This window comes from Augochlora pura, chromosome 4, assembly GCF_028453695.1.
Source record: "Augochlora pura isolate Apur16 chromosome 4, APUR_v2.2.1, whole genome shotgun sequence".
Taxonomy (NCBI): Eukaryota; Metazoa; Arthropoda; class Insecta; order Hymenoptera; family Halictidae; genus Augochlora; species Augochlora pura.
Genome location: NC_135775.1, coordinates 51,807 through 76,675, shown reverse-complemented (window position 1 = coordinate 76,675; position 24,869 = coordinate 51,807). Strand labels below are relative to the sequence as shown.

Sequence of the window (24,869 nt, the reverse complement as noted above, 5' to 3'; positions counted from 1 at the left end):
GACGACGCAACCAAGCCAATGATTATATGCAGTGATATAATCTACTCCTACACACTCTAATAAGCAGTGACTCTTGCCTTGGCAATGAATTGTCAGCCAATCAGACAAAGAAAATTTCTACACCAAACCTCGGTAATGGATAGAGCTGAAATCTAGAAGTGTGCAAGAGTAGGATCCATTACTGTAAAACGAGACATACGCTGCTCACCTGCATAACGAACAGCTGTTCGAGTCAAAACGTTCTAAATATTATTTGAAAAATATCATATAATAAATATCTATTATCGCATTAAAGAACTTGATGAAAATAAGGTAATAGTTGTAGATGTTAAACTTGTTTGAGATCTATGGTATTCAATATTTAAAATATTCATGAGTACTTAAAATATGACGAATATATCTGCATTAGTATTTGCCATGTTAGCTGTCAGATAAATGGACGTAACTTAAACGTGTGAATTGAACTGGTAATATTTTTAAAATGGATGTTGTAACAACTAGTTTGGAGGCTTTAATACGTAAGTGAAGATTCAGTATTTATATTTCACATACAATGAATATTTCGTATACGATGCTCATTTCGCAGAAAGAGTGACAAATCCACAAAATCAGAAACCTGACATCGCAGCTAGCAAAGCTTTCTGTGTAATGTTAACCAAAGAACCAGAAGGTATTCAGATTGGCACAAAATTATTGGCTTCGCATATTCAATCGCCTAATGAAACAGAAGCGATTCAAGCTCTTGCTGTGAGTTTATCGATAATCTATTTTGTTTTATTTGTAATTAGATTCTGGCTAAGGATTTCTTAATTATAACTAGTTTTAACGATAACGCAATGAAATTTAAGATGTTGCTAATTCTACAGCTGTTGGACATGTGTATGCGAAAATGTGGATCACCTTTCCATGCAGAAATTGGTAAATTCCGTTTCTTGAATGAAATGATACGTTTAGTTTCTCCAAAATATTTGGGTGGGAAAACAACAGTTATGGTGCGTCACAAAGTATTGCAATTATTACACGCATGGACAAAAGAATATCCACGTGAAATGAAAATCAAAGAAGCGTATGAAATGTTGAAAAAGCAAGGTGTTATAGAGGTTGGTGTTACATATAATTATTATTTGTGTATCACAGTTTTATTTTTTTAACGTTATTTCTGGTAAAACACGCCAGTAAACAACGTTTGTGCACTTAGGATGATTCGTTGTGCACGATTAATGCTTCAGAGGATGTATCAAAAGCTTCAAAAACTAAGCATACAATATTTTATGATGAGGTAAAATCCAATTTGTTGCAAAAATTACTCCAAAGTAAAGATCCAGATGATTTACTGTGTGCAAACAGATTAATCAAAAGTATGGTGAGAGAGGTAAGCAAAAAATATCTAGAATATTATATAAGTATGTTAGGTGAAACAACTTATTTTATAGGATGAAAGAAGAGTACAATTGAATTCACGTAGGATAATGGAATTAGAATCTGTACATAATAACGTCAAGTTACTATCGGAGATGTTAGATTCTTACAATTGGAAGGAAACTAGTAAAGAAGACCTTGAACTGATGAAAGAATTAAAACAAGCCTGTGAAAGATTAAAACCAATTGTTCTTAGATTAGCAAACGAAACTCAAGATAATGAAGAAATGCTTGGTAGGTATATGATAGTAATCAAATTGAATTTAAACAAAACATAGATAATGTGTAATTTGCAATAGGTGATGTCCTTGCTGCAAGCGATGAATTGGGGCAAGTTTTTGAAAAATACTCCATGGTAATAGATCGTGGTGAATGCTTAGACTCTAAAATGAACTCCAATGTTAGTTCGTATTTACTAGATTTATCTTCACCATTAGAAAATAGTCCTACCGAAAGGAGCGAAGTTCACAAGATTTATGATATTGCTACAACTAATCATCAGTCTGATATGGAAGTTTTAGGGGATATATTCAACTCGTTAGGGAAATCTGAAAATACAGAAATGCCTTCTGTTTCTTCCACAAATCTATTGATACCAAACTCAATGATCATGCAACCGATCAGCATGCAACTAACAAGTAAGAAAGGTCTGTAAAGCAAATACATTTAACGTTTGTTTGTCTCGTCCACATAATATGAAACTTTGAACAGATTATTAAATATTCTCAATAAGGAATTTGTCCCGATTACTAATGATGATACATAGTTATCAATGAATACATTTATTCGATCTGCAGGTGAAATAGTCGATCCACCGGAAGAAAAATTAGACAGTAAATCAAGAGCATTGGAGGAATTGAATGAATTAGGGGAGTCTTTGCTTAAACAAAGTCTATCGAGTTCAGTATCAAATATGCGATGCAATTCGACAAGGTCGGTAAAGTACGTACGCGATGAAAATAAATAGTGTATATGTGCATCAGGGTTTCCCGCTTTAAATGCACACACGCATTTATAGTGTTGCATCGAGTCTTTTATTTTCTTAATTGTTTTTATGTTTTTACAGTAAGGAAGTTATAAACAGCGCGGCGTATACAGAATTTCCACCGAAACATTTAAACTCAAAATCGCTTCCAAGCAACGATTCTCATATTGCTGAAACATTGGATACTCTAAATGTAACGAACGATAAATCAGATTCTACTTGCATAAATCATATTGCTCCTATAACTGAAGAGAAACCACAAGACAGTATGTTAGTTACGTCAACAACACAAGATATTCTTCTGAAAGAACCAGAGATCAAACCATTGTCCGACATACACGTTAATCTTGATGACATTAAACCAGGTACTTATTATCGTTTACGTTTTTATCGTTTAAGTTACGTATTTTAAACAATTTATGAATAAACCTTAAGAAGCTTTAAGAATCTTACATTCTGTCGCTTTTCGATTAGGGATTAATCCACCTATAACCGTGCTGGAAGAAAAAAACGGAATAACCGTTGTACTTCACTTTGCACGAGACAATCCTAGACAAGATGTATTTATCGTTGTAATTACAACGATAAGCAAAAATTTAAAGCCACTTGGTAATTACTTGTTTCAAGCAGTGGTACCAAAGGTAAATACAGAATATTGACCGTCCGCTGTCACATTGGTTCAACATGACTTGGATTTTATTGTTTCGAAACAGCGAAATTAACAATCTATTCAATAGATGTCTAAGAGAATGTGAACTATCGAACCATAATAAAGGAATCAGTGTTCTAGAATATTCAAATTATATTAGCATATTTTTGGGTCTCAATAGTATTGCTAGTTATTGCATGACGACTGTTTAAAAACTGTATGACATATACGCGCTTCGTATAGGAAATGTAACAGCGGAGGATTAATATAAAATTACAATTACGTTTTTAATTCACACAAGTCCGTGGGCTGGTATTTTTATTTACCTTTTCTCTGAAATGTCTGATTCTCTGTATTCGAATTTATAGAAATGTAAATGTAGACTTCAACCACCTTCTGGAACTGAATTACCAGGTCATAATCCATTCCTTCCTCCATCAGCGATCACTCAAATTATGTTAATTGCAAATCCCAATAAGGTAAAGGAATGAAAATGTTCATTTCATATGATCGTTTTCTTGGTCTTTATCTCATAATAAACTTTGTTTTGTAGGAATCAGTGTCCTTAAAATTTATGTTAAGTTATACAATGGACGAAGAGACTTTCACAGAAATGGGAGAAGTGGAGAAATTACCTCTGTTTTGAAGTATATTTCGTAACAATAGAAGTTGTTACAGTAGCAGTGTTTAATATTTCTTAAGAACAACTTCGGAATCAACAATTAATTAACCAATGGTGGAAACGTATATTCATAATTTTTTTAGATTTAAAATACAAAAATGTTCGCCCTCAATGACGAATATAATTACTGTTCTTTTCATAAAATTATTGTGATTAGTTTTATTTATTCCCACATATGGAAATATGAAGTTACCATCTTCTAGTTGTTTATATAAATTATTATATGATCTATATACACACTAAAAATGTGGGATGATGTTTTAAGAAAGAAATTTAAACTTGACGAAATGTATGTGAACACGTTCGTAAAATATGCGCAGCAAAACTGAAATAAACATAATTCTATAGTAGGAAATTCGCATTCTATCTAATCGAAGTTAACGTTCTACTATTGCCGACTAACATTCTCTCGAAAATATAATGTTTATCGTCAACTCAACTAAAGAAGTACTCTATTGGCTTAGGGAACGGAGAGTACTTCGTCGCTAAATGCGAGAGCAGTAAGTGCTTTGGTATGACCTACGTATTCTCGTTCGACGATTCCTGTTGACACATTCCACAATCTGGCAACGCCATCGGATGATGCTAAATTATATAAAGTACTTCAGTGCTTAGTTTAATACGTGATAAATTGTTACTTCAATTTCGATCGATGAATGTAAAATTATACGAAAATGTTTATTGTTACCAGTAAATATATATTGTGAATCCGCACTGAACGCAGCGTCCCAAACCCATCGTTTTGCTTCATGCTGAAGCACTTGTGCTTCTGAAAAGTCTGTTGTCTTCCAAACTCGAGCAGTTTGATCAGCCGATGTAGTTACTAAAAGCCTATGAAAGATATTACAAGTTTGACAAGAACAATCATAATAAACAAGTTATATGGGAAAGATTTGATACGTTACTTACGTAGAATCGGGACTGAATTTGCAACGAAGAGCGTAACGTTTGTGTGCCAAAAGCTTATGACGAGGATTAAAGCGGGTTGGCTCTTCACCAACACCACCAGTCAGCGTCCAAATGTAACAATGGCCTTTGCTGTTTACCGCTGCCATGTAAGTACCATCTTGATCTATTGTAACATCTTGTACAGGTGTTTCAGCATCTGGAATCTTTGAATAGAGAGTTGCTTCTACAGATTTTAATAGAATTGCTAAACTATTCGTAAATAATAGTTTGTGGCTGTTTTTTAAATTATTTGTAGATTTATACCAGTTGTTCGTCATGATCAGAACGTAGATCCCACAAATATATAACACCGCTTTGATCACCGACTATAAGTTCTGACTGGTTAGGGTGTAAACACACGCAATTTACAGGACCCGATGTTTTAAATATCCTCTGACATTGAAAACCACTCGACCTGTTATAGCGTTACTATTATTATTATTGCTGCTGCTGTTACTATTACTATTATCCTTGTAATATATGTTAATTTTGCATAAATTGGCATTATAGATGTTTACCTCAGGTCCCAAATGCGTGCAGAACAATCTTCGCCTCCGGAATACATCCATTTACCCTCTTCCTACGGATAACAAAACATACTAATAACTTCACTATTGTACCACATTCAAATTAACTGCAAAAATTTAATAAATCATTTGATGGATTAACATGAAGAATTATAATGATTAGACACCTGGAAACCCAAGCCTGTAACGTTCTTTGGTACACCTCCATAATTAATAACTGGGTTTGGATTATTTGAAACTAAATCATACATTCTGATATGCTGATATCCTGCAGCAGCAACACCATATTTTTCCGGGGTAATGTCCAAAGCGTTAACTTGCTATATATAAAACAGTAAGTAAGAATTATTATGAGCAAAATAAGATCTAAAATGAATTTAATTGATAGCATTTAAACAATACCGAATCCGTGTGTTCTGCAGTGCGTTGACAAACTCCTGTATGAGGTTGCCATATCTTAATGGTATGATCATAACCGCCTGTCACAAGAATTACTTGTTCGTTACTGTAGGTATTGTCTGTTGTCATTTATGAATATAAAACGACAATTGAACAACGAATCTGTGTTCTTTTTGATGTTATGATTCTTGAACAACGCCAAAGGATTGTCCTTCCTCGATGTTTTACTAGTTTCAATACAATTTATTCATTTTTGTAAATTATGTACATACACACATTTGGGGTGTACATGCAAGTAAATACAAACAAATTGTAGTATCGTTATTTACAAAATAGTATCAATAGTTTCGAAGAAAATTTCTACCACAATCAACTTTATAGTAACAGATATATACAATCCAGTTTCAGATACGTACAATCCAACATTAATGAAAAGATACTTTCTATTCACGAAATAACTAATTTTATCACCTATATCATTGACGAAATACAAACTCCGTAACATAGAATCTAAACTATAGACAGAATGCACATTCCAGGTATATGCGATTCAGAATCGATCTTCCGAAGAATCGATCTTTTTGAAACGATCTTCGATTTTTTCGTACAAACTGACTTTCTCAAGCATGAATCCGATCTTCAATTTATAGAATCAGCTCTTTGTTTCTGAACGTCTCAAATTCCGGAAACGTGGCTGGACTTCGATTTTGCTATTCAACTATAACCTATCACGCAGAACGCATTATACAATAATTTGATTCGATAAAAACGATTTCAATCTGCGATCTTTTTATATCGTTTTCCAACAGTATCTGCAATCCAACATGCAATTCTGAATCGATTTTTTCCGTTTATACATATACGTACGTTATGAAAAATGTCTTAAACAACAATTATATCGTTCGATGAAATAAATATAATGTTAAAAATACTTTTTCGCAGGTCAATTTTTGAAGTAATTTCCTTTTTTTATATTAATTTGTATTTTCTTTCCACATAGTTATAGAGAAAATGTTTAAAAATGAAATATTTTTAAGTTCGATGAGACACGGGTTCCTATTGTACTATACAATCGACCGAAAATTTTGCACAGATTATTTTTCCAGTCAGTAGGCAGTTACATAATATTCAATAAATAAAATTCGTCCTGATGTGCGCATGGTCAAATGTATTTTACAAAAACAATTTGAACTTAATAAAAATAGGCTTAAATTTGAATAAATTTACATAAAAACATATTCTTCGATGCTGTAAAATAAAATAATTTTGTGTTTCGGAAATTTGAATGATACAGTTATTTTTGCGACAATAATAAATGTAAAAATCTCATTCTAAAATCATTCGATCTACGTATACAGGGTGGAGCATTTTAAACAGGTTATCGCAATAACTCGCTTGTTTTTGAAGATAGAACAAAATGCATTAGACCAAACTTACTTGGTACCGGAGGGTCCATAATATGGTTTTACCAATTTTTCTGTAGGTGGAGGTGTTAAGGAGATATGAAGGTCAATTCTGTTTTTTTAAATGGAACAGTAAGTTTTTTTTTCACTTTCATTCTGATAGTGTCTCGAGGTGAATACAATGACCTATTCAAGTGACCTGCTTAAAATGCCCCATCCTGTATAGATTCATAGAAAACAATATACAGATGTACATACTAATTGCGGGGGCTGTTTCGATAGGTATACTTACGTACGTGTTTATACATTATATGTATACATATGTATATGGATCTACAGTCATCGCGAGATATAACATTAAAGAAAGACATTATGTAAACAAAAATAAAACAAAGCATTGTTTATTTAAATTCAGATGTTAAACAAAATTTTATCGTCATGCGAATAAACATTGTTTCTATACATAATTACAAATAACATCCTTTTCTGCTTAGATTGTAAAAAATATAATTTTCAGATTCGTTGCAATTGCTACTTATCTTTATATCCTTATATACATTTTGATGTAAAGTATACGTTATTTAATATAAAACATATGTCAACAGCACGCAATATATTCACACAAAGAAAAATTGTTTATTAAATTTAAATCACTTTGTCTACATTCAAAAAGTTTTACAGAGGTTTAACGGTTTCAAAATTATGAAAATTGTTCAAAGAAAAACAAAATGGAAATAAAAATGAAGATAATATTTTTTCAAAGTTTCGTTTGAACCTAGTTTGCAATTCCTTTTTTCCGTGTGTACAAATCAATTGTCTACATATTTTATTGACAATCAATGCTTCAACGTGATATTTACGAGTATGCTGAGACAGTGGTAAATGTACTATCGACGTTATCGCATGTGTATGTACCTCACGGTGTAAACGTATAAAATTAAATGGTGAACAAATTATATATACATTGCATATATATATATAAGTTTTATGTATATATACGAAATGTAATGCGCGTATATACACTTACATAAAATTCACTATTGTTCCCGTGCTTAGGTCAAAATTTCGAATGAAGGGTGAAGTATAATTGGCTTTTGAAAGAATTGATATTTACAAATGATTTACAAAATATGTTACAGTCTTTTCTTTGGTAAAGATCCAAAAGCCGATATTACCGTTGCTTTGGTACCAGTTGCAGATGACGTTAAAGTGGTAAGCGTCGGTTGAGATAGTAAGACGGTGGGCTTTACCGAGGCAGTGGCTCCAGTTGCCACTTGATCCCATTTACTTTTTCTTTTCTTAGCATCATCCTCGGTTGTGCTAGAACTATTTGGCCGCTTCGCTGTACCAGACACTATCTCAATTTTTGTTTTTTCTTTTCTAGCTTTTTCAAGTTTATCCATTTCAGCTTTCTGAACCTTAGCAAGCTCCTCATAATATGAATCTTTACCCCATTTAAACGGATCAAATCTATCCAGAGGATAATTGGTGCCCAATTCGTTGATGCTACAAAATTGAATAAGTTTTTCATAAATGGATGGATTCCTGAAGTCCTTCCTTTGTTGTATAACTTTATTCATATCCAAACCACCGCTCTCCATTTTCCTGAAAAGTTTGGTTATCTTCTCCTGTAATTCCACAGGACACTGTCCTGATGGCTCCGGTGGTATTGTCACTCCATAGGGGTCAACCTCGCTATCTGAAACTAATTCTCCTTGACAAGAGGGAGAGCAGTCTGTAATCGAGGAGGGCCTTCCATTCTCAGAAGGCTGTCCATCGATTTGTATTTGCAGCCCTCCCTCGTCATCGGAGACTATCGTGTCATCAAAGTATGAAACCAGTCTTTGCACCTTAGATGTCACATCTGTCACTAAGGTGGGTGCGTTTGACAAATCGTTACTAGACTTGCCACCAACGCTGGGAGCAACGACAGGACTATTTGAGGCTGATCTGCCAGATTTGGGACTGGTGAAAGCCTGGGGCTGACCGACTTGGGCATTATTCGGGGCGGCCCCCTGGGGAGTGTTCGAATTCTCCTGAAGGTCGTCTTCCACCCCGTCTTCGCCCTCCGAGTCGGTATAGGTGGCCGTGAGAGATGCCAGAGCAACACTTTGTACAGACATGGTTAGTTGGCTTTGAGTGTCCGCCGTACTACCAAGCAATATTTTGTGTTGGAACTCACCGGTCTAGCGTCGAGTCGTATGCCTTTTAGATGTAGGGCTTTTATGATATGCAAATATGCCTTTATGTACAGATACTACTACTATGCCCCAATCTTTTTTGGAATGTGTATTACTATACCGTATCTGAAAAACACAAAACCATATATATACAATCTACTGCAAACAGCAATGAAACAACAAAAATGTTGGAAAGCAACAAAGCATCGTACAAGCGGAATATGTAAGTTTTTTAAATTGAAACAATTGCAACTTTCATTCAATTTGCACATATACAAACTATCGTAGAAATTAGGGCTTAGGAAACACGAGCATTGAAATAACGTCAGCTGTCATGAATATATTACTTATCTTTAATTGTTCTACCTGGTAAATATCGGTTGTGAGAAAAACACTCGCGAGAGTGCTTCTATTTATTTGAATAGAATTCAGTAGGTGCATTTCAAATGAACGATGGTAATTTCAAGTCTCGTGTATCTCCAATTCCCGGACTAAATCACTAACTGAATAGTTCTCCCTCGAACGTATTTCGCGCGATTTCACAAGCGTTCAATTGACAATTCTATAAGGTTATGTTAGAAATTATAAAAACTATACACCATACCATACTCACCTGATTATTTCAATACACCACGATACTTTAACTTTACACTGTACCTGATTTTCCATTCATTGTAATCAATTTAGAACACGTTACACATCGAACAAGTTTTATTTGTCCATCAATCCACGACGATGAATGTTATCGATGCATACGTATACCGTCGAGTATTCAGAGTTCCTGTTTTTTTTAACGAATTTCATGTGCGCGCATGCGCTTTAATCATAGCAATGCAGCATCGTGTAATACACGCATGCGTGTGCATGCATGTACTCATTTATGTGTGGGTATTACTACATACAATACATTATATTACATGTAGATACGTCATGATACGGTCATGTATCACGCATCACTCGTTACACATGATACAAACGTAAGTCATGTATGATCTGAACATGTTTGCAAATTGTATGAAATGAGAAATGTATATATATGCAATTGAGTACATACATCACATAGAAATTATGTGCGTGCATATATAAATTTTTAGTTTTTGTGGCTTTTTTTTACTACTACAGCAAAACATTAGCTTTAAACAGTAACTATAAGAAACAGTGGGATGAAGTTTTAAATTGAATATAATATGAAGATGTAATAAAATTTCTCTCATATCATGAGATAATATTGTATTAAAAGTCTTCTTTCATTAACCATATAGCTTGGTCCCATAATTTTGATCCTTAATGTGCATATACATATACAATGTATTCACGCTGTGCATATGTATACATATGTAATATGCCACGATTATTCTATGTGTTCCATGCATGTGGATTGTATAGATGCGTAACAACACAAGTAACAGAGCGTACAGAATGGCGCTCAGTCGCGCTTGCGTATGAAAGGAACAGGAAGGTCAGTGGAACAGTAAATGATGAGTTGGAAGTTGGAACACGTTCTTTAGTTCCTTGCGTCTCTTATTCGCTTTTCGAATTGTCGGATGATCCAGGTGCGAATTCGTTTAAAGCATAGAAGCAATTTCTGACATTGAGATTATTAACCATGGTACTGGATCTAGATCTCTTTCGAGAAAACAAAGGTTTTAATCCTGATAAAATACGAGAAAACCAAAAAAATCGTTTTAAAGATGTAAATTTAGTAGACTTGGTAATTGAAAAAGACAAACTGTGGCGTCAGTTGCGGCACAAAGCCGACAATTTTAATAAATTGAAAAATGTATGTAGCAAAGAGATTGGGGAAAGAATGAAAAAGAAAGAGGCAGTAGGTTGTGATAGTACCGTTTCAGAGGATATTCTTGGAAATTTGGATAATTTAACATCCGATAACTTGAAATCATTAACAGTCACTCAGATTAAGACTATTCGTAGTTGCATAGATGATGCTATTGCAAAGAATGACAAAGATTTAATTTCAACTGGGTTAGAAAGAAATCGAGCCCTTAAAGAAATAGGTAACATTCTACATGAATCTGTACCAATTAGCAATAACGAGTTAGACAATAAGGTATGTAAAAAAGGTATGACCAAAATGACCTGTATGTATACGTCTACACAATGTTTTATGTTCATTACTAGGTTGAGAAAACGTATGGGGATTGCACGCAAACCAAGAGGTACTCGCACGTTGATTTAATACATATGATTGACGGATTAGATGGAGAACGTGGCACCAACGTTTCTGGGGGACGTGGTTACTTTTTAGTGGGACCAACAATTTTCTTACAACAGGCAGTTATACAATTTTCCCTTAGAAAATTGTTCGTTAAAGGTTATAAACCTCTATATACACCTTTTTTTATGCGCAAAGATGTTATGCAGGAAGTAGCACAATTATCTCAATTTGATGAAGAATTGTATAAGGTATAAGTAAAATGCTTATTAATTATACATTTTGTGTTTGTACTACATTGAATGCTTCAATTGCCACTCTATTCGATTAGGTAATCGGCAAAGGAAGCGAGCGTAGCGATGAGAAAGAGTTAGAAGAAAAGTATTTGATTGCTACATCGGAACAACCGATAGCTGCGTTTCATCGAAACGAATGGATCCCTGAGAACACATTGCCAATCAAATATGCGGGATTATCTACGTGTTTCAGACAAGAAGTCGGGTCTCATGGACGCGATACAAGAGGCATATTTAGAGTTCACCAATTTGAGAAGGTATTGTTGTGATAAATTTAATAAATTAAGGAAAACTCTAAGAACTTTAAAGAAAAAAAATGTACAAGTTTGCAATTATTCATGAATTTGTGTTAGGTTGAACAGTTTTGTTTGACATCTCCATTTGAAAATAAATCTTGGCAAATGATGGAAGAGATGATTTCCAATGCAGAACAATTCTACCAAGCATTGGAAATTCCATACCAGATAGTAAATATAGTGTCAGGTGCACTGAATAATGCTGCTTCAAAAAAATTGGATTTAGAAGCATGGTTTCCTGGATCCGGTGCATTTCGTGAACTTGTATCGTGCAGCAACTGTTTAGATTATCAAGCTAGACGATTATTGGTCAGGTAAACAAGTTTCAATAACGACAATTACATTCTCGGAAAAAATTAAATTTTCTAAATTCTATTTTTTGTAACTGCAAACTCATTCATTATTGATTGTATATAATTATATTAAATTGATGTTTCAATATATTTTAGGTATGGTCAAACAAAAAAAATGAATGCTAATACCGATTACGTACACATGTTAAATGCAACAATGTGCGCAGTTACACGCGTTATCTGCGCCATTTTAGAAGTACATCAAACCGATACTTGTATCAAAGTCCCAAAAGTTCTTGCGCAGTTTATGCCAACTGAATATCAAGATGAAATTCCGTTTGTTAAGACAGCACCTATCGAGGAGGCAGAAATGAAAAAAACAAAGAAAACGAAAGAACCAAAGGACGTTATCTTAAATTAAACGAATCGAACTATTGATCTCTTTGAAGGGATAGAAAAGATCTGAATAAATTCAGTTGCTCTTGATTAACGATTGCAATTTAATATCGATATAAAACTGAACGGTTAATTCTCATATTTGAAGACCGAGATTTCAAAAGATTATAGCTTGTACATCGCTTTAGCGTATATACGCGTAAATCGTTGCATTTATTTTATTCTGTGATTGTAACTATAAATAACGTTTTCTTTATTATAATTTGTGCACTTCGGTACATACTCTTAAACGTATAAGAAATATATCTAAGGAGAACAGTATAACAACCGTTATCAGTAAATTTATTCATCAAGTGACTTCCTTCGAAATCGACGTTTTTATGTGTCTTTTTTGTTCTTCAGCTCTTCTGAGATTATTCAACACAATGCGTTCAAATTCTGCATCGGACATTTTACTTGTGCTTATCTGAAACATTACATTTCATTCTTAATATTGAGAATCTACTAATGAAATAAAGAATAAAAAATATTAGTTTCATGTAACCTTGGATTCTGTAGAATCATTAATGGCGTTTGGTGTGCATTCGTTATAATTCGCACCGTTAACCGATCCCACTTCTTTGTAATCCGATTGTTTCGTTTCATCCCACAATTTCTGAAGTTTCAGTGGATTTTCCATGAAACCAACTTCTAGGTTCAACGCCATCTCCTGGTAAACAAAATTATTTTAACATTTACCTGTTGTTTCTTTTAAATAGAAATATTTACTTTTAACGTAATTCATAAACATACAGCATCATTCTTATTTTGATATTCAACTAATGCTCTGCCTTCTCTCGATGACGAAAGGATAAGAGTTACTACATCGCCGTACTAAAACAAATAATTATTATCTAAAAAATTGTTGAACGAAGAAGAATTTAAGAAGTAAGGGCAGACAAAATTGTTTTTCAGAAAATTGCGATGAGATTAGTAATAATCATCACTACCTATTTGTAAAAACGTTTAGAGATGTAACAAATATTGTCATTTTTCATATAGCATATACCTTTGAAAATATTCTATGCAATGTATCGTAGTTGTATGTACTATTATTCAAAGTGTTTTTATTAGTTTTCCATTTAATTTTAATTTTGTAGGAGCCATTGTCAACATCAACAGATTCCCACAATTTTTTTGATTCTTGCTCAATTTTTTCTTTCATAAGTGCTATTTCCTCCTCTACCTGCTTAGATCCTTCCTTCCGGAGCCGTTCTATTTCAGCCTAAAATACAATGTACTAATGTTAAAAGCTACCAACAGAAAATGATATTTGAAATGGTTTATCAAATTTACAATGCAATGGTTTACAATGGTTACCTGTAATTTATATTCGTCATTGTTTGTAGGATATTTTGAATATAAAGATTGTTTATAGGCACCTTCTCGTGCTTCTAAATCTTCCTTTAATTTTCTGCGTTTAGCATCCAACTCTTTAGTCCGTAACGTTGCCAGATACTTGGCATTAATAACTTTATCATAAGCTGCCTTATATCCCCATAGAATGAAATGTTGAATATAAATAGAAAAGAAGTTGAGAAATATATTGTTCTTGAATTTCTGAGACAGTTATAGTGTAATAATAATCATGATATATGCTTACCCGGGCAGAAGAATCTATAAGAATTTCCAATGCTCGTGATAGATCATGAAATAACTCTGCTGCTTTTGGATTGTTCGGATTTTTGTCGGGATGACAAGACAAGGCTTTCTTGCGATATGCTTTTTTAATCTAAAATGACATAGAAATTAATTGTACGGTACCGTATACATAAAAATATCTTTAGAAACTGTAACATCGATTGTATTTATAAAAAATGTTAATACTTCTTTGGTCGTAGCTGTATTTGTTACACCAATGAAATCGTACAAATTTCGATCTATTAAGGAATCCATTTCTCCTTTGGATATTTAATTTTAAGAGGTGTTTTATTTTATTTTAGTTTTATTTTATTTGTTATTAGAAGATGGCGTAGGTAAGCTTAAAGTTGTGATCTTCCTGTTCGATTAAAGTATGAATTTATTGTAAAAAATTAAAGATATTTTCATTGAACGCAAAATGCAATAGACCAAACATAACATACGCGACATGTACGTGAAATGCGAAGTTGCACGAACTTATTGCTTTCCCTTTCCACTTTTACCGCTACATGTACATATTTGCATCGAATCTTTTCCAGGAAAGCAGTAGTAAGTGAATTACAGTAATGGGTCCTACTTTTGTGTAACTCTAGGCCGCAGCTTTGTCAGTTACCGAGATACGAAGTAGAACATTTTGTTGGTCTGATTGGCTAACGATTCATTGCTAAGATAGGATCCATTGCGTATTGAAAGCGCAGTAAAATGGTGGGGAAGTGCGTGCCAGCTTAAGGAGCAAGAAAATTAGGCAAGAGTAGGATCCGTCAGTGTACACTACGTCAGATGCGTGTATGGAAACACAGTATGTTGGGTTGGCAGTTTGATTCGCTAACGAGGGGTCTGTATAGAAATTTTCCTTGCTCTGATTGGCTGATGATTCACTGTTAAGATAGGATTGGATACGCAATGAAATGGTGACGATGTGCACGCCAGCTTAGGGAGTAAGAAAACCGTGCAGGAGTAGACTCCATTACAGTATACAGGGTATACCAAAATTATACATACTTCGGGAAATGAGGGATTCCTGAGGCCATTTCAAGTAACCTTCTTCTTTGCCGAAATGCAATCCGCGGCTTTGTTAACGTGTTATTAATGAAAAATCAGTGGCGAATGACAGACAAGCGGGCGAGCACTCTACCTGCTGCTATGCGCGCGAACTAGCGGGCTGAAATCGACCTCATTCCGAAGCGCGACGGAAGGAGAGGGCTGCGCTCCGGCTTTAATCCATTATGAATGATAATAATTATTGCTAGCTTAATACGCGTGAGATCTGTCGTCTCGTAAAAGGAAATGATTCCATTATTAATTGCAAACTGAACTCATTATTAATGATCAGTGTTTAATGATAGTACAGTGAAAGTGAACCTTAGAGTAGCTTGTACGAAGACGTCCTTGTGTTATTAGTCACTATCGTATACGAATTAAGCTGTGCTGTTTGTAATACGTTGTCCGACGTTAATGGACTATCTTCCGAGCACGACGTTGATTTAAACTAAATGGATGAGTTTCTTATTAATAATAATTCTGAGATTTTTCAAATTAATAAAAAATTCAGAAAATCCACTAATTGTTCATTATTTCGATCGCGACTCAAAGTCTGCGCATATTCCCTTCCTTGAGGCGCACTCCGGAGCGAAGTATAATTCAACTCGCTGGTTGGACTTTATTGCAGCACGTTGGAAATTCGCGCGCCCATCTCTCATTGGCTACTGTTTTTTGTTAATAACTCGTAAACAAAGCCGCGAATTGCATTTTCGCTAAGGAAAAAGTTACTCTACATGACCTCAGGAATCTCTCATTTCCCGGAGTTACAATAATTTTGATACACCCTGTATATGCTAGTGTAAATGTATATGTTAAACTTAAGCAAGCGTTCCGTAAAATTCTTGGAGTGATAAGGGTTAATACATACGTAAATTTCTATGTCACATAACGACATTCCACGTACGTACTTAGTATGTATAAATGCAAAACGGTATTACGTAAACGTTGTGAAACGAAAGTAGAAAGAAAACAGAGTAACACATTTTACAGTAGAAAAATTGAAATACTGTAAAAGTAATTTTTTCTAATACGATGTGTTATAAAGTTCTACCAGGACTTGTAAGAAGAATATCTTTTCAAAATATTTTACAAGTAAGTACATAGTATTCTATGCATATAGAACAAATTAAATGAAATATACTGATAATATTTAGTTTAATGATCTTTTCTTCACCCTTAATTTAGGTAAAATCACAATGGAATCGCGCAAATACGAAAATTGGAATCAATACTATTGCTACTACTGGTATTACTACTGATGAAACAGATCCACAATTCCTGGGAATACAAATCAAATTTACAGACAAACTACAATTTTTTGACAAAGAAAGTTATAATGCTTTACCAATATTTAGGATTTTAAACTCATCTAAACAAGGACAATCACCTGAAAAATACGAGGTTCAAATATTTCATGTATATAATATATGGAATGTAATATTCTCAATATTCTTTTTTCACTCTCATTTAATAATATATTTCTTTCATCCGTAAGTTAAATGAGCATATGTTAACTAAAATGTATTATAAAATGCTCACTTTGATGGTAATGGATAAAATCCTTTATGAATCTCAAAGACAAGGACGTATATCATTTTATATGACCAATACTGGTGAAGAAGCTCTTCAAATTGGTTCTGCCGCAGCTCTTACATTAGAAGATACTGTGTATGCCCAATATCGTGAAGCTGGTAGAAAGTTTTAAATTACTAACAACAATACAATGCTAATAATAATGTAGTAAAGTATGTGAAAGCACAATTGTGGAAGCATTCAACTTATCGTTTATTTATTTTATAGGTGTGTTACTGTGGCGTGGCTATTCTATTACAGATTTTATGAATCAATGTTATGGTAACCACAAGGATACTTCGAAGGGGAGGCAAATGCCTGTTCATTATGGATCAAAAAAACTGAACTTTGTCACTATCTCTTCGCCTTTAACAACACAATTACCCCAAGGTAGCAAAATTAACGAATGCTCTGTAAAAATGCGATACAAGTTTAACACACGTGGATTTTTAGCCGTGGGTACAGCATACGCGCTTAAACAATCAAAAGCTAGAAACTGCGTAGCATGTTATTTTGGCGAAGGTGCAGCCAGTGAAGGAGATGCTCATGCAGCCTTCAATTTTGCTGCAACTTTGGAGTGTCCAATTATTTTCATCTGGTATAGTTTTTATTGCTTGATATATCAACAGATATTGAGTACTTTTGGGTAATAGGAAATGAACCGATCGATTAAATATTGCGTTGAATATCAAGAGACATCTTCCGTTTTTCGGCCGCTGTTTCGAACAACTTACATAAGTTAACGCTTCTTTGAATATGTTAAGTCGAAATAATGGTTATGCCATTTCAACACCTGCGCTGGAACAATTTAAAGGAGACGGAATTGCTGCTAGAGGCCCAGCTTATGGAATACGTACAATTCGTGTAGACGGCAATGACATTCTGGCTATGTACAGTGCAACGAAAGCTGCTCGTCAATACTGCGTTGAGAAAGGAAAACCTGTTTTGATCGAAGCTATGACATATCGGTATATAAATTTTTACTATCTTCGATCTTATTGTAAAAACTTTTTGATATTTGATATAACCTGTATGCTCGTCTACGTATATTTTAGAATAGGTCATCACAGTACTTCTGATGATAGCAGTGCGTATCGTTCGATCAATGAAATAACTTGGTGGAAGTGCAATTTGCCAATTGCAAGATTTCAAAGCTATTTAGGATCGATGAACTTGTGGTGCGAAAAACGAGAACAACAATCACAACATGCCATAAAAGAGTCTGTTTTACGCGCGTTTACAGATGCAGAGAAAGAACTGAAACCTTGTTGGAAAGAATTATTCACAGATATATACCACACAATGCCAGAACATATTGAGTATGTTTTTGAATCTTGCTTATAACTGTATTTAAAATTATATTTTGCATCAGCAATTTTTAAATACAATTAAGTGACAAGTTTATAAAAAAATATTACAAATAATCACTGTTCTCATTTACTTTTAGAAAGCAATTATATTCCATGGCGAACCATGTTGCTGAGTTTCGAGAAGAATATCCGATGCATGCTTTTAAATCGGATTAGCAAAGTGAAATTATGCTAACAATATAATAGAATATAATTATCGTGACAAAATTTTTATATTTTTTCTACATATAGGGATAATAAAGCTGTTACAAAAAACTTATTCATTCATATTAGCTGCTATTTCTTTATATTTATCCATCCGAAATTCTTTCCTTGCTGCATCAAGTAACATATTATGAAGTAAGAGAGATTGATTCGGATTATATTGTTCGATACTAGGATACACGTTTCCTAAAATTAGTTGTCTGGATTAATAATGTACCAAATAGAAGATCGTACGATTAGTTTGAAAAGTATACCTCTTAATTCCAAAACAGCTCGTTTATACGAAGGATTGTTTCCAGTATAAATGGTTGGCGCTTTGTGAAGCTTCGTATAGGAAACTGTATAATCCTGAAATCTGGGTACAAGTACCTTGAAAAGTTTATGGACAAGTTGTTTCTCTAATACCCAAAAGTTTGCCAGTTCCATTGTTTCTTTGTGTTCTGGTCCATGACGCAATGCTTCCGATATTAACTGTAAAAAGATAATACGATAACACAGCTTTTCATAAAGGTTAATAAACAAATCTTCCATAGGATACGTACTCGTTCCACATAACCTCTTGTCTCGTCTGCCCTCGTGTAATTCAATTCGATTCTTTCGTATTTAACTAAACCTGTTAAAGTTTTCTGAATCTTTCGCAGTCGTCCCTCAGGACCATCTGGATTCCGTAATCTTCGTGGTTTTGATCCAACATTGTATCTTAATCTGGAAACAAGTTTCTCCACGTTTGCCTGATTCATTTCTCTTATTCCTCGTTTCGAACTATTACACTTGTCATTATCTGCGCATTTATAATTTTTATTTCGTCGCACTACCCTCAAGGCAGTCGTACGAAGTGGATATTTATTTTTAATTCTTTAAAGTTTGTTTAACGATAAGAACATTATTCCACCTCTATTTCGATAGTTACAGAATGAATAACTGGAATGCTGGAATGAAACTTTTCTCTCTTTTTAATTACGCTTGGACCTGCTTTTGCTTGGACCACGATTCGTCAATTCACGGATTTGAGGTCATTGAGATAAACTTATGCTCTAGGTAAGGACTCGGAATTATGTAACTCGTATTGTAGATAGTTTAGATCTTACACCTGGATCGCATAGACGCATGAACGCATGGACTGACATGGACCACGTGATCAACATATGAACCAATATGGCTGGAGCGTTATCACGAAAGGGGTATGCGATTCGCGACAAGGGAGACTACGTACGCACGTACGTGCACCTGAGCTATGTGCGCGTTTCGAGCGAATCCGTATCTAAGTCAAACCGAATACACATACACGTATGTCCAAAGTGTTTTTAATCCTCTCTTACGATGACAATCTCACTTCTCCTTTGCCGGTATTTACGGTATATACATACCTGCTCCGTCCATATTACGTGTAACTATACAATACATATAAATATAAAAGAAAGTATAAAAAAAAGACATAAATAGAAAATATAGGAAAATCTATATTATTTTGATGTCGACAACGATAAAGAAATAGAGGTGTCTTGGTTCGAGTTGTGTCTTTTTTATCGTCTTCGTTATCAGTTTGATGATGGTCGAAAGCCGAGGGTTAATATGAAATCTGTCGAACTGGTAGGGAGATATAGAGATAGATGTACAGCTACATATAACTTGCGAACAAAAGTTAAGAAATACCTCTTAAAACGCGATAATTTTTCTAAAACTTTTCTAAACCTTCTAAAACTCGACCAAACGACTTGAACTTTTTTTTTTTAAATATTAGAGGGATTAGTGTAATGACTAAAATGCATATTTTTTGTTGATTTTGCTGTTACTTGAAATGACAAAAGAAAGTCATGAAAGAACTATCGTTTCTAAATTTTTTGATCCGTGCTCATAACGAAAATGTAGAAAATGCATTTTATAGATCTAGCTAACTCTTGTATGTGTATCGAAAATAATTCATGAAGCACTGAATATGTATGAACACATTTTTAAATAGAACAAAGAACAGTAACGAACGAAGCGGTAACAACTGTATCTTTGCTGATCAATTAATGTAAGTATTTTGTTTTTTGAACATACATAAATATAATACATTTCGATCGGACGGTTTGTAAACGATACTTGTTCTTAATATGATATCGTGTAAAATGAATTGGTACTAAAAAATAATATGGCTGTAAAGAGAGATAGACGGACAGATGGATGGATAAATCGAGGATTACGTACGTAGTTGTTACGGGTAGATGGAAGTCCCAATAAGGTACTTATTCGCATTTGACGTCGACTACTACTCGAATAAACAGGGAATATTAAAGATATTTTAGAATGTGACACACATAGAAACATACAACATGCGTACATACTGTCTCTCGCTACATTCATACATCCTATACGTAGGGTTTTAAGTTTTCTGCAAGTTGGATATACACTTTGAATATCGTTCAAAGTGTACTCCTACCCCTATGAAAGCGGTAGGAGATTCGTTCAACTCGAGTCGCGATAGAATTACATGGACGGATGCAATGGGCGCTTCGTAAATAATTGAATTTTTTCGCGCGATTGTCTCGTCGAATCTACAGACGGAGAATATCGTTCCTTGTCTCTCTCCATGGTTTCGATAGTTTCGACGGTGTTGGAATTTTCATGAAATGCCTCTTTCCTGCAAGAAAGATAATTTCGATGATTTACACCCAGTTTCGTCTAGTCGAATTTCATTCGAGTTTTCCGTATCACGATACATCACTACTTACGTGTATCTGTTCTCCGACGAACGGAACAACGATTTTGGGCAATCTTTAAAATAAGGCCAACATTCGCCATGAAACTTTCCTCTGTTTTCAGCTTCCACATAATCTGCTAAAAGGTTCGCGAATGGTGATTTGCTGGCACTGAAAGTGGACGTTTAACGAAATCCATCATTTTGGATGTGATACTCGAGCGAAGCTTCGAAACTTACGTGAAAAAGAGCTTTAACATTTCTCCGATCAATCCAAAATTGTTCAAGGGATGTCCTTGGATCTCGCAAATCGCTCTCAGTAGACACGCCTTTCCGTTCAGGCCAAAATTTTCGATCATATCCTCGGCAGTGCTGTACAGTAGAGCTCTCTCGCCTCCGTAGAACGCATTTTTCGGTAAATCTTGTCTCGCCGCCTCTCTTTTGCCGAGTCCACGCTTTACGAACGACGCTATGAAATCTGCCGTGGTTGAATCCTGATCACTCCTTACTGTACCGTCGAACGCAGACGATAAAACGCCGTAAGGGTTTTCGTTGTCGGTCAAACCAAGCTTGTCGAAATCGACTGTGTTCGAAACATTGTAGTAATTAGTAATCGTCTGTCAAATGAAAGCAACGAAAACAACGCTGCGTGCAAAGAGATTTTCGATTTTCACACTCACTTGTAAAAGGAAGACTAATGGTCATATTACTGAGAAAACCATGAGGCGGATATCGAACAAATGGCAGAGCCAATGTTGGCGTTATGGTCATGATAGTGCCGGGCGGTAAAGCGATTCGACCGTCGTTGGTTATCCAAAAGAATCTTTTCTGTCGATGATGAGAGAATCTCGAATAAGATTCCTCTCCGTCGAGGCCGCTTTCGACATCCGACGTTTTCAGGAGCAGAATCAATCCGAGCAACGCAGCCATGCTCTTCTTCTTTTGCATATTTCCACTGTTTCCGGCGGATAAACGCGTAATCTCTCTGATTTGTTACAACCGTTGACGTTGCTGTTCCTATCGTTGTCGTCGTTGACGTCGAGGAAGGCGGCTCAATGAAAGATGTTGCAGAGAATCTGTTTGATAGTTAAATTGAAAATTTGAAGGAGCAACAGTGTCTCGCTGGCACGTATGTAGGAAATACGGGACAAAATGAAAGCGGGTTAATCGTGGCTCCCTAGAGGATTGAAAATCAACTACGCATCCGTTAGGCATCAACGTGCGATGCGTTCGTACGACGATGGCAGTGGCGGTGGCGGTGGCGGTGGCGGTGGCGTTCGTTACTCAAACGAAGACGATACGAGCGACGACGCACAGGGCGTGATAGCCTACGCGATCCTACACCGTAGCTGTAACTTTTTCATTTTAAAATGATCACCGTATGTAGGCAGGGATTTTCTTTTGGAAAACTGCGTTAAATTTCATTACCCGAATATTTTTAGATGACGGAGAAACAGCATAATAACTGAAATCCTTTCATCTTTTATTTTTCCTTTTTTTCTTTAATTTTGTTATTATTTGGAACAAAATGAGATGTAAAAAAAGCTCTTCGCGGAGTGTGAAAAAAGTTATCGCGTTTAGGAAGGTTTCCTTTTGGAAATTTAGCATGGTTTTTTCATTACACTAAAAATCTAAGCTGTATTCTTGTCATGAGTCACGCTATCAAATAATTTTAGGTGGGTCGCTCGTACAAGGAGGTAGGTCATTCGATCAGCATCGCATGGAATACAAATTTTCTCAACCAAATACAACTTACGTATGTATGCACACGCGTACGTGTACGTCCTGCTGGTATTCTTGACTCGATCGACGCCAAAGCGCGCATTGTAATGAAAACCGTGCAAGGCACGCGTTTGATCGATCGAATTTCGAATCCCAATCAAGTATACGATTTGCGTGCGTCTTTTGTCAGAACCGTTACGGTAGTCTTGCTATGAAAACGATTCAGAAATCTAACGTTTAGTCTTTTTCGACGTCTTCCGGATTTTGTCTTTCTTTCCTATACTATACAATATGTTTTTTCATAGGTATTTCATAGGTATTAGGAAGGCATCAAATAAAACATAAAAAGAAGATGACAACGCTGTGCAAGGCTTGCCACAGACCGATACGGGTCGCATCGTAGCGTATAACAACCAGATGGTATAGTACCAATCGAACAGGTTGTATCGCGGGTTAGGACGCTTTTCGAGGACAATGCTTCCTTGAAAACAACGATGCAACGTGTAAAACAAATAGAGCTTCAAAATCGATGGTGCTGGGACTGTCGCGTGTCGGCCCAAATACCATAAGAGTCAAACAAGCTCAGATACAGGATTTCGAATACAGGACTTCAAAAACCTGTCGCGAGTACAACTTGTTTTACGTCTACTGTATAGACACGACAGAGAGTATTCGGTTGTGTTGCATCGGCGGATCACCCGGGAGAGTCTGAATCCCGAGACTCTTGGTCTCGAAATTGTTCAGGTTTCGTTTCAGGATCCGATTCTTGTTTTCGAAGCATCTACTCGCGACTCAATCCGACTCCTCGGTTCGCAAATAAGGAAACCGACCATGCTCCATGGCCTATGACCGCAGTGTCTCGCATTTGTGGATAGAGATTATCAAACGTCGATTCTTGAAACGACAGGTTTCGGTGATTAAAACACCGTTGAAAAGTGACTCTTTCGCGAGCGCATACACCTTCGATTTTCGTGATCGGTACACCACGCCTATACGATATACATGTCTACGTACGTTGTTTGTTTCGTAGAAATGCTGCTGCCAGAGAACGGTCGTTGTACTATAACTGGGCTAATTTTGATGCACGCTGATTAACAGGGCTACGGCATAATTGCGCCCACTGCAGTTTCTTCGCCGTCGCGACGCCGTTGCGAAGCAAGCAAACGCAAACGTTGCGGAAATCCGACTGTTCCGCCCGCCGTCTGTCTGATTCCGATCAATCTCTTTCCAACGACAAATTCCTCTTGAAATTTTCAAGAAAATTCCAAACAGTTTGCGAAAGTGTAGAGTACACGAAGCGTAGAATTCTCGGTAAATCGTTTGGTCGTATCGCGCTCTCGACCACGCGGAACTTTCGAACCGTCGTTGAACTCGTCCAATCGACTAATCCTCTAACGCGTAATCGTACAATCGTCTGAAGCGCGCGTAAACGCTGAAAACGGTTAGTAGATTGCGCGCCGCAAATTATTTGGTGCGTGTGCGTGCGAGGTTTGCGATCGTTACTATTACCGATGATACACTGTCGCGGTCACTGTCACTGTCGCTATCACTGTCAACGTACCGAATTGAGTGAACGGTGTTGTCAGTCGTATGCTGTATCGCCCACCTTGTTCGTAACTCGCGATCGAATATCGCTAACGCCCGACTCTCGGTCTTGTACTGACCGGGTCATCTGCTTGACGCAACGTTTCTCGTTTTAGGTGCCACCTTGTATCTATCCTTCGTCGCGTTTCACGATACATTGCGGTATGATACGAAACTACCCGATACGACGAGACACGATCGTTTTCTGTCCTCGGATGCGAGTTTCACCCTCCCCGTTTCTATCTTTTAACATTATGCAGTACATCGTATCTGATATTTTCGTCTACTCTCTTTTGGACTCGCGTCGTCTCTACCGCTCTCTTATTCACCATTTTTGAAAACTCGTGCTAAACGGAAAAACAGCGAAACA

At 35.7% G+C, this 24,869-nt stretch overlaps 8 protein-coding genes across 17 annotated transcripts; 3 read left to right on the top strand and 5 right to left on the bottom strand.

The window, feature by feature from the left end:
* The first annotated feature begins 176 nt into the window (after window positions 1-176).
* On the top strand, window positions 177-3,741 carry Gga (ADP-ribosylation factor-binding protein Gga). Of its 3 annotated transcripts, XM_078177901.1 has the most exons (12): window positions 183-312; window positions 410-518; window positions 587-747; window positions 867-1,100; window positions 1,199-1,372; window positions 1,434-1,653; window positions 1,719-2,066; window positions 2,217-2,361; window positions 2,486-2,769; window positions 2,879-3,045; window positions 3,422-3,532; window positions 3,607-3,741. In XM_078177901.1, exons 2-12 carry the CDS (start codon window positions 482-484, stop codon window positions 3,697-3,699), a joined length of 1,974 nt encoding a protein of 657 aa, XP_078034027.1. In that variant the 5' UTR covers window positions 183-312; window positions 410-481; the 3' UTR covers window positions 3,700-3,741. The 3 variants fall into 3 exon arrangements, with proteins under 3 accessions (XP_078034028.1, XP_078034026.1, XP_078034027.1); XM_078177902.1 differs by having other exon boundaries at window positions 177-518; window positions 2,217-2,352; XM_078177900.1 differs by having other exon boundaries at window positions 177-518.
* Window positions 3,742-4,181: 440 nt separating this feature from the next.
* Lst8 (MTOR associated protein, LST8) lies at window positions 4,182-6,736 on the bottom strand. 2 transcript variants are annotated; one of them, XM_078177907.1, is made up of 8 exons: window positions 6,477-6,736; window positions 5,613-5,836; window positions 5,378-5,530; window positions 5,202-5,263; window positions 4,948-5,098; window positions 4,645-4,847; window positions 4,424-4,566; window positions 4,182-4,320 (listed from the first exon to the last, which is right to left on the bottom strand). In XM_078177907.1, exons 2-8 carry the CDS (start codon window positions 5,736-5,738, stop codon window positions 4,196-4,198), a joined length of 963 nt encoding a protein of 320 aa, XP_078034033.1. In that variant the 5' UTR covers window positions 5,739-5,836; window positions 6,477-6,736; the 3' UTR covers window positions 4,182-4,195. The 2 variants fall into 2 exon arrangements, with proteins under 2 accessions (XP_078034033.1, XP_078034032.1); XM_078177906.1 differs by having other exon boundaries at window positions 5,613-6,421; window positions 6,542-6,736.
* Window positions 6,737-7,628: 892 nt separating this feature from the next.
* LOC144468442 (SAP30-binding protein) lies at window positions 7,629-9,993 on the bottom strand. 5 transcript variants are annotated; one of them, XM_078177905.1, is made up of 3 exons: window positions 9,850-9,984; window positions 9,559-9,754; window positions 7,629-9,318 (listed from the first exon to the last, which is right to left on the bottom strand). In XM_078177905.1, exon 3 carries the CDS (start codon window positions 9,133-9,135, stop codon window positions 8,146-8,148), a length of 990 nt encoding a protein of 329 aa, XP_078034031.1. In that variant the 5' UTR covers window positions 9,136-9,318; window positions 9,559-9,754; window positions 9,850-9,984; the 3' UTR covers window positions 7,629-8,145. The 5 variants fall into 5 exon arrangements, 3 of the variants coding, with proteins under 3 accessions (XP_078034031.1, XP_078034029.1, XP_078034030.1); XR_013493809.1 differs by lacking the exon at window positions 9,559-9,754 and having other exon boundaries at window positions 8,981-9,121; window positions 9,195-9,318; window positions 9,850-9,993; XR_013493808.1 differs by lacking the exon at window positions 9,559-9,754 and having other exon boundaries at window positions 8,981-9,121; window positions 9,195-9,318; window positions 9,806-9,992.
* Window positions 9,994-10,773: 780 nt separating this feature from the next.
* On the top strand, window positions 10,774-12,733 carry Serrs (Seryl-tRNA synthetase). Its single transcript, XM_078178793.1, has 5 exons — window positions 10,774-11,260; window positions 11,332-11,616; window positions 11,697-11,918; window positions 12,015-12,271; window positions 12,407-12,733. The coding sequence occupies exons 1-5, from the start codon at window positions 10,799-10,801 to the stop codon at window positions 12,669-12,671; spliced, it is 1,491 nt and encodes a 496-aa protein (XP_078034919.1). The 5' UTR covers window positions 10,774-10,798; the 3' UTR covers window positions 12,672-12,733.
* Window positions 12,734-12,875: 142 nt separating this feature from the next.
* Window positions 12,876-15,002, bottom strand: LOC144468964 (dnaJ homolog subfamily C member 17). Of its 2 annotated transcripts, XM_078178791.1 has the most exons (8): window positions 14,770-15,002; window positions 14,513-14,684; window positions 14,289-14,417; window positions 14,006-14,173; window positions 13,695-13,910; window positions 13,439-13,519; window positions 13,191-13,355; window positions 12,876-13,112 (listed from the first exon to the last, which is right to left on the bottom strand). In XM_078178791.1, the coding sequence occupies exons 2-8, from the start codon at window positions 14,579-14,581 to the stop codon at window positions 12,996-12,998; spliced, it is 945 nt and encodes a 314-aa protein (XP_078034917.1). In that variant the 5' UTR covers window positions 14,582-14,684; window positions 14,770-15,002; the 3' UTR covers window positions 12,876-12,995. The 2 variants fall into 2 exon arrangements, with proteins under 2 accessions (XP_078034917.1, XP_078034918.1); XM_078178792.1 differs by having other exon boundaries at window positions 14,513-15,002.
* Window positions 15,003-16,018: 1,016 nt separating this feature from the next.
* Bckdha (Branched chain keto acid dehydrogenase E1 subunit alpha) lies at window positions 16,019-18,576 on the top strand. The gene is made up of 8 exons (XM_078178839.1): window positions 16,019-16,459; window positions 16,553-16,768; window positions 16,863-17,058; window positions 17,168-17,329; window positions 17,393-17,537; window positions 17,704-17,907; window positions 17,995-18,258; window positions 18,387-18,576. Exons 1-8 carry the CDS (start codon window positions 16,400-16,402, stop codon window positions 18,463-18,465), a joined length of 1,326 nt encoding a protein of 441 aa, XP_078034965.1. The 5' UTR covers window positions 16,019-16,399; the 3' UTR covers window positions 18,466-18,576.
* On the bottom strand, window positions 18,503-19,645 carry Mrpl17 (mitochondrial ribosomal protein L17). Its single transcript, XM_078178840.1, has 3 exons — window positions 19,056-19,645; window positions 18,768-18,984; window positions 18,503-18,699 (listed from the first exon to the last, which is right to left on the bottom strand). Exons 1-3 carry the CDS (start codon window positions 19,251-19,253, stop codon window positions 18,566-18,568), a joined length of 549 nt encoding a protein of 182 aa, XP_078034966.1. The 5' UTR covers window positions 19,254-19,645; the 3' UTR covers window positions 18,503-18,565.
* An 866-nt stretch (window positions 19,646-20,511) lies between these two features.
* Window positions 20,512-24,759, bottom strand: LOC144468783 (uncharacterized). Of its 2 annotated transcripts, XM_078178490.1 has the most exons (5): window positions 23,930-24,759; window positions 21,874-22,269; window positions 21,434-21,776; window positions 21,228-21,365; window positions 20,512-21,136 (listed from the first exon to the last, which is right to left on the bottom strand). In XM_078178490.1, the coding sequence occupies exons 2-5, from the start codon at window positions 22,139-22,141 to the stop codon at window positions 20,983-20,985; spliced, it is 903 nt and encodes a 300-aa protein (XP_078034616.1). In that variant the 5' UTR covers window positions 22,142-22,269; window positions 23,930-24,759; the 3' UTR covers window positions 20,512-20,982. The 2 variants fall into 2 exon arrangements, with proteins under 2 accessions (XP_078034616.1, XP_078034617.1); XM_078178491.1 differs by lacking the exon at window positions 23,930-24,759 and having other exon boundaries at window positions 21,874-22,312.
* Window positions 24,760-24,869: the final 110 nt, after the last annotated feature.

Coding starts and splice junctions, on each gene's coding strand:
- Gga (XM_078177900.1), top strand. CDS start 482: ATGGATGTTGTAACAACTAGTTTGGAGGCTTTAATAC. Junction 748..866: donor AAGCGATTCAAGCTCTTGCT/GTGAGTTTATCG, acceptor CTAATTCTACAG/CTGTTGGACATGTGTATGCG. Junction 1,654..1,718: donor AGATAATGAAGAAATGCTTG/GTAGGTATATGA, acceptor AATTTGCAATAG/GTGATGTCCTTGCTGCAAGC.
- Lst8 (XM_078177907.1), bottom strand. CDS start 5,738: ATGACAACAGACAATACCTACAGTAACGAACAAGTAATTCTTGTGACA. Junction 5,531..5,612: donor CTGCAGAACACACGGATTCG/GTATTGTTTAAA, acceptor TTTTATATATAG/CAAGTTAACGCTTTGGACAT. Junction 5,099..5,201: donor GCACGCATTTGGGACCTGAG/GTAAACATCTAT, acceptor ACGCTATAACAG/GTCGAGTGGTTTTCAATGTC.
- LOC144468442 (XM_078177903.1), bottom strand. CDS start 9,135: ATGTCTGTACAAAGTGTTGCTCTGGCATCTCTCACGGCCACCTATACC.
- Serrs (XM_078178793.1), top strand. CDS start 10,799: ATGGTACTGGATCTAGATCTCTTTCGAGAAAACAAAGGTTTTAATCCT. Junction 11,617..11,696: donor TTGATGAAGAATTGTATAAG/GTATAAGTAAAA, acceptor CTATTCGATTAG/GTAATCGGCAAAGGAAGCGA. Junction 12,272..12,406: donor GCTAGACGATTATTGGTCAG/GTAAACAAGTTT, acceptor AATATATTTTAG/GTATGGTCAAACAAAAAAAA.
- LOC144468964 (XM_078178792.1), bottom strand. CDS start 14,581: ATGGATTCCTTAATAGATCGAAATTTGTACGATTTCATTGGTGTAACA. Junction 14,174..14,288: donor TTATAGATTCTTCTGCCCGG/GTAAGCATATAT, acceptor TGGGGATATAAG/GCAGCTTATGATAAAGTTAT. Junction 13,520..13,694: donor TGCATAGAATATTTTCAAAG/GTATATGCTATA, acceptor TATTTGTTTTAG/TACGGCGATGTAGTAACTCT.
- Bckdha (XM_078178839.1), top strand. CDS start 16,400: ATGTGTTATAAAGTTCTACCAGGACTTGTAAGAAGAATATCTTTTCAA. Junction 17,330..17,392: donor AACAACACAATTACCCCAAG/GTAGCAAAATTA, acceptor GTGGATTTTTAG/CCGTGGGTACAGCATACGCG. Junction 18,259..18,386: donor ACAATGCCAGAACATATTGA/GTATGTTTTTGA, acceptor ATTTACTTTTAG/AAAGCAATTATATTCCATGG.
- Mrpl17 (XM_078178840.1), bottom strand. CDS start 19,253: ATGAATCAGGCAAACGTGGAGAAACTTGTTTCCAGATTAAGATACAAT. Junction 18,985..19,055: donor CAAGAGGTTATGTGGAACGA/GTACGTATCCTA, acceptor ATCTTTTTACAG/TTAATATCGGAAGCATTGCG. Junction 18,700..18,767: donor AGCTGTTTTGGAATTAAGAG/GTATACTTTTCA, acceptor AACTAATTTTAG/GAAACGTGTATCCTAGTATC.
- LOC144468783 (XM_078178490.1), bottom strand. CDS start 22,141: ATGCAAAAGAAGAAGAGCATGGCTGCGTTGCTCGGATTGATTCTGCTC. Junction 21,366..21,433: donor ATGTTAAAGCTCTTTTTCAC/GTAAGTTTCGAA, acceptor GTCCACTTTCAG/TGCCAGCAAATCACCATTCG. Junction 21,137..21,227: donor TCGTCGGAGAACAGATACAC/GTAAGTAGTGAT, acceptor TCTTTCTTGCAG/GAAAGAGGCATTTCATGAAA.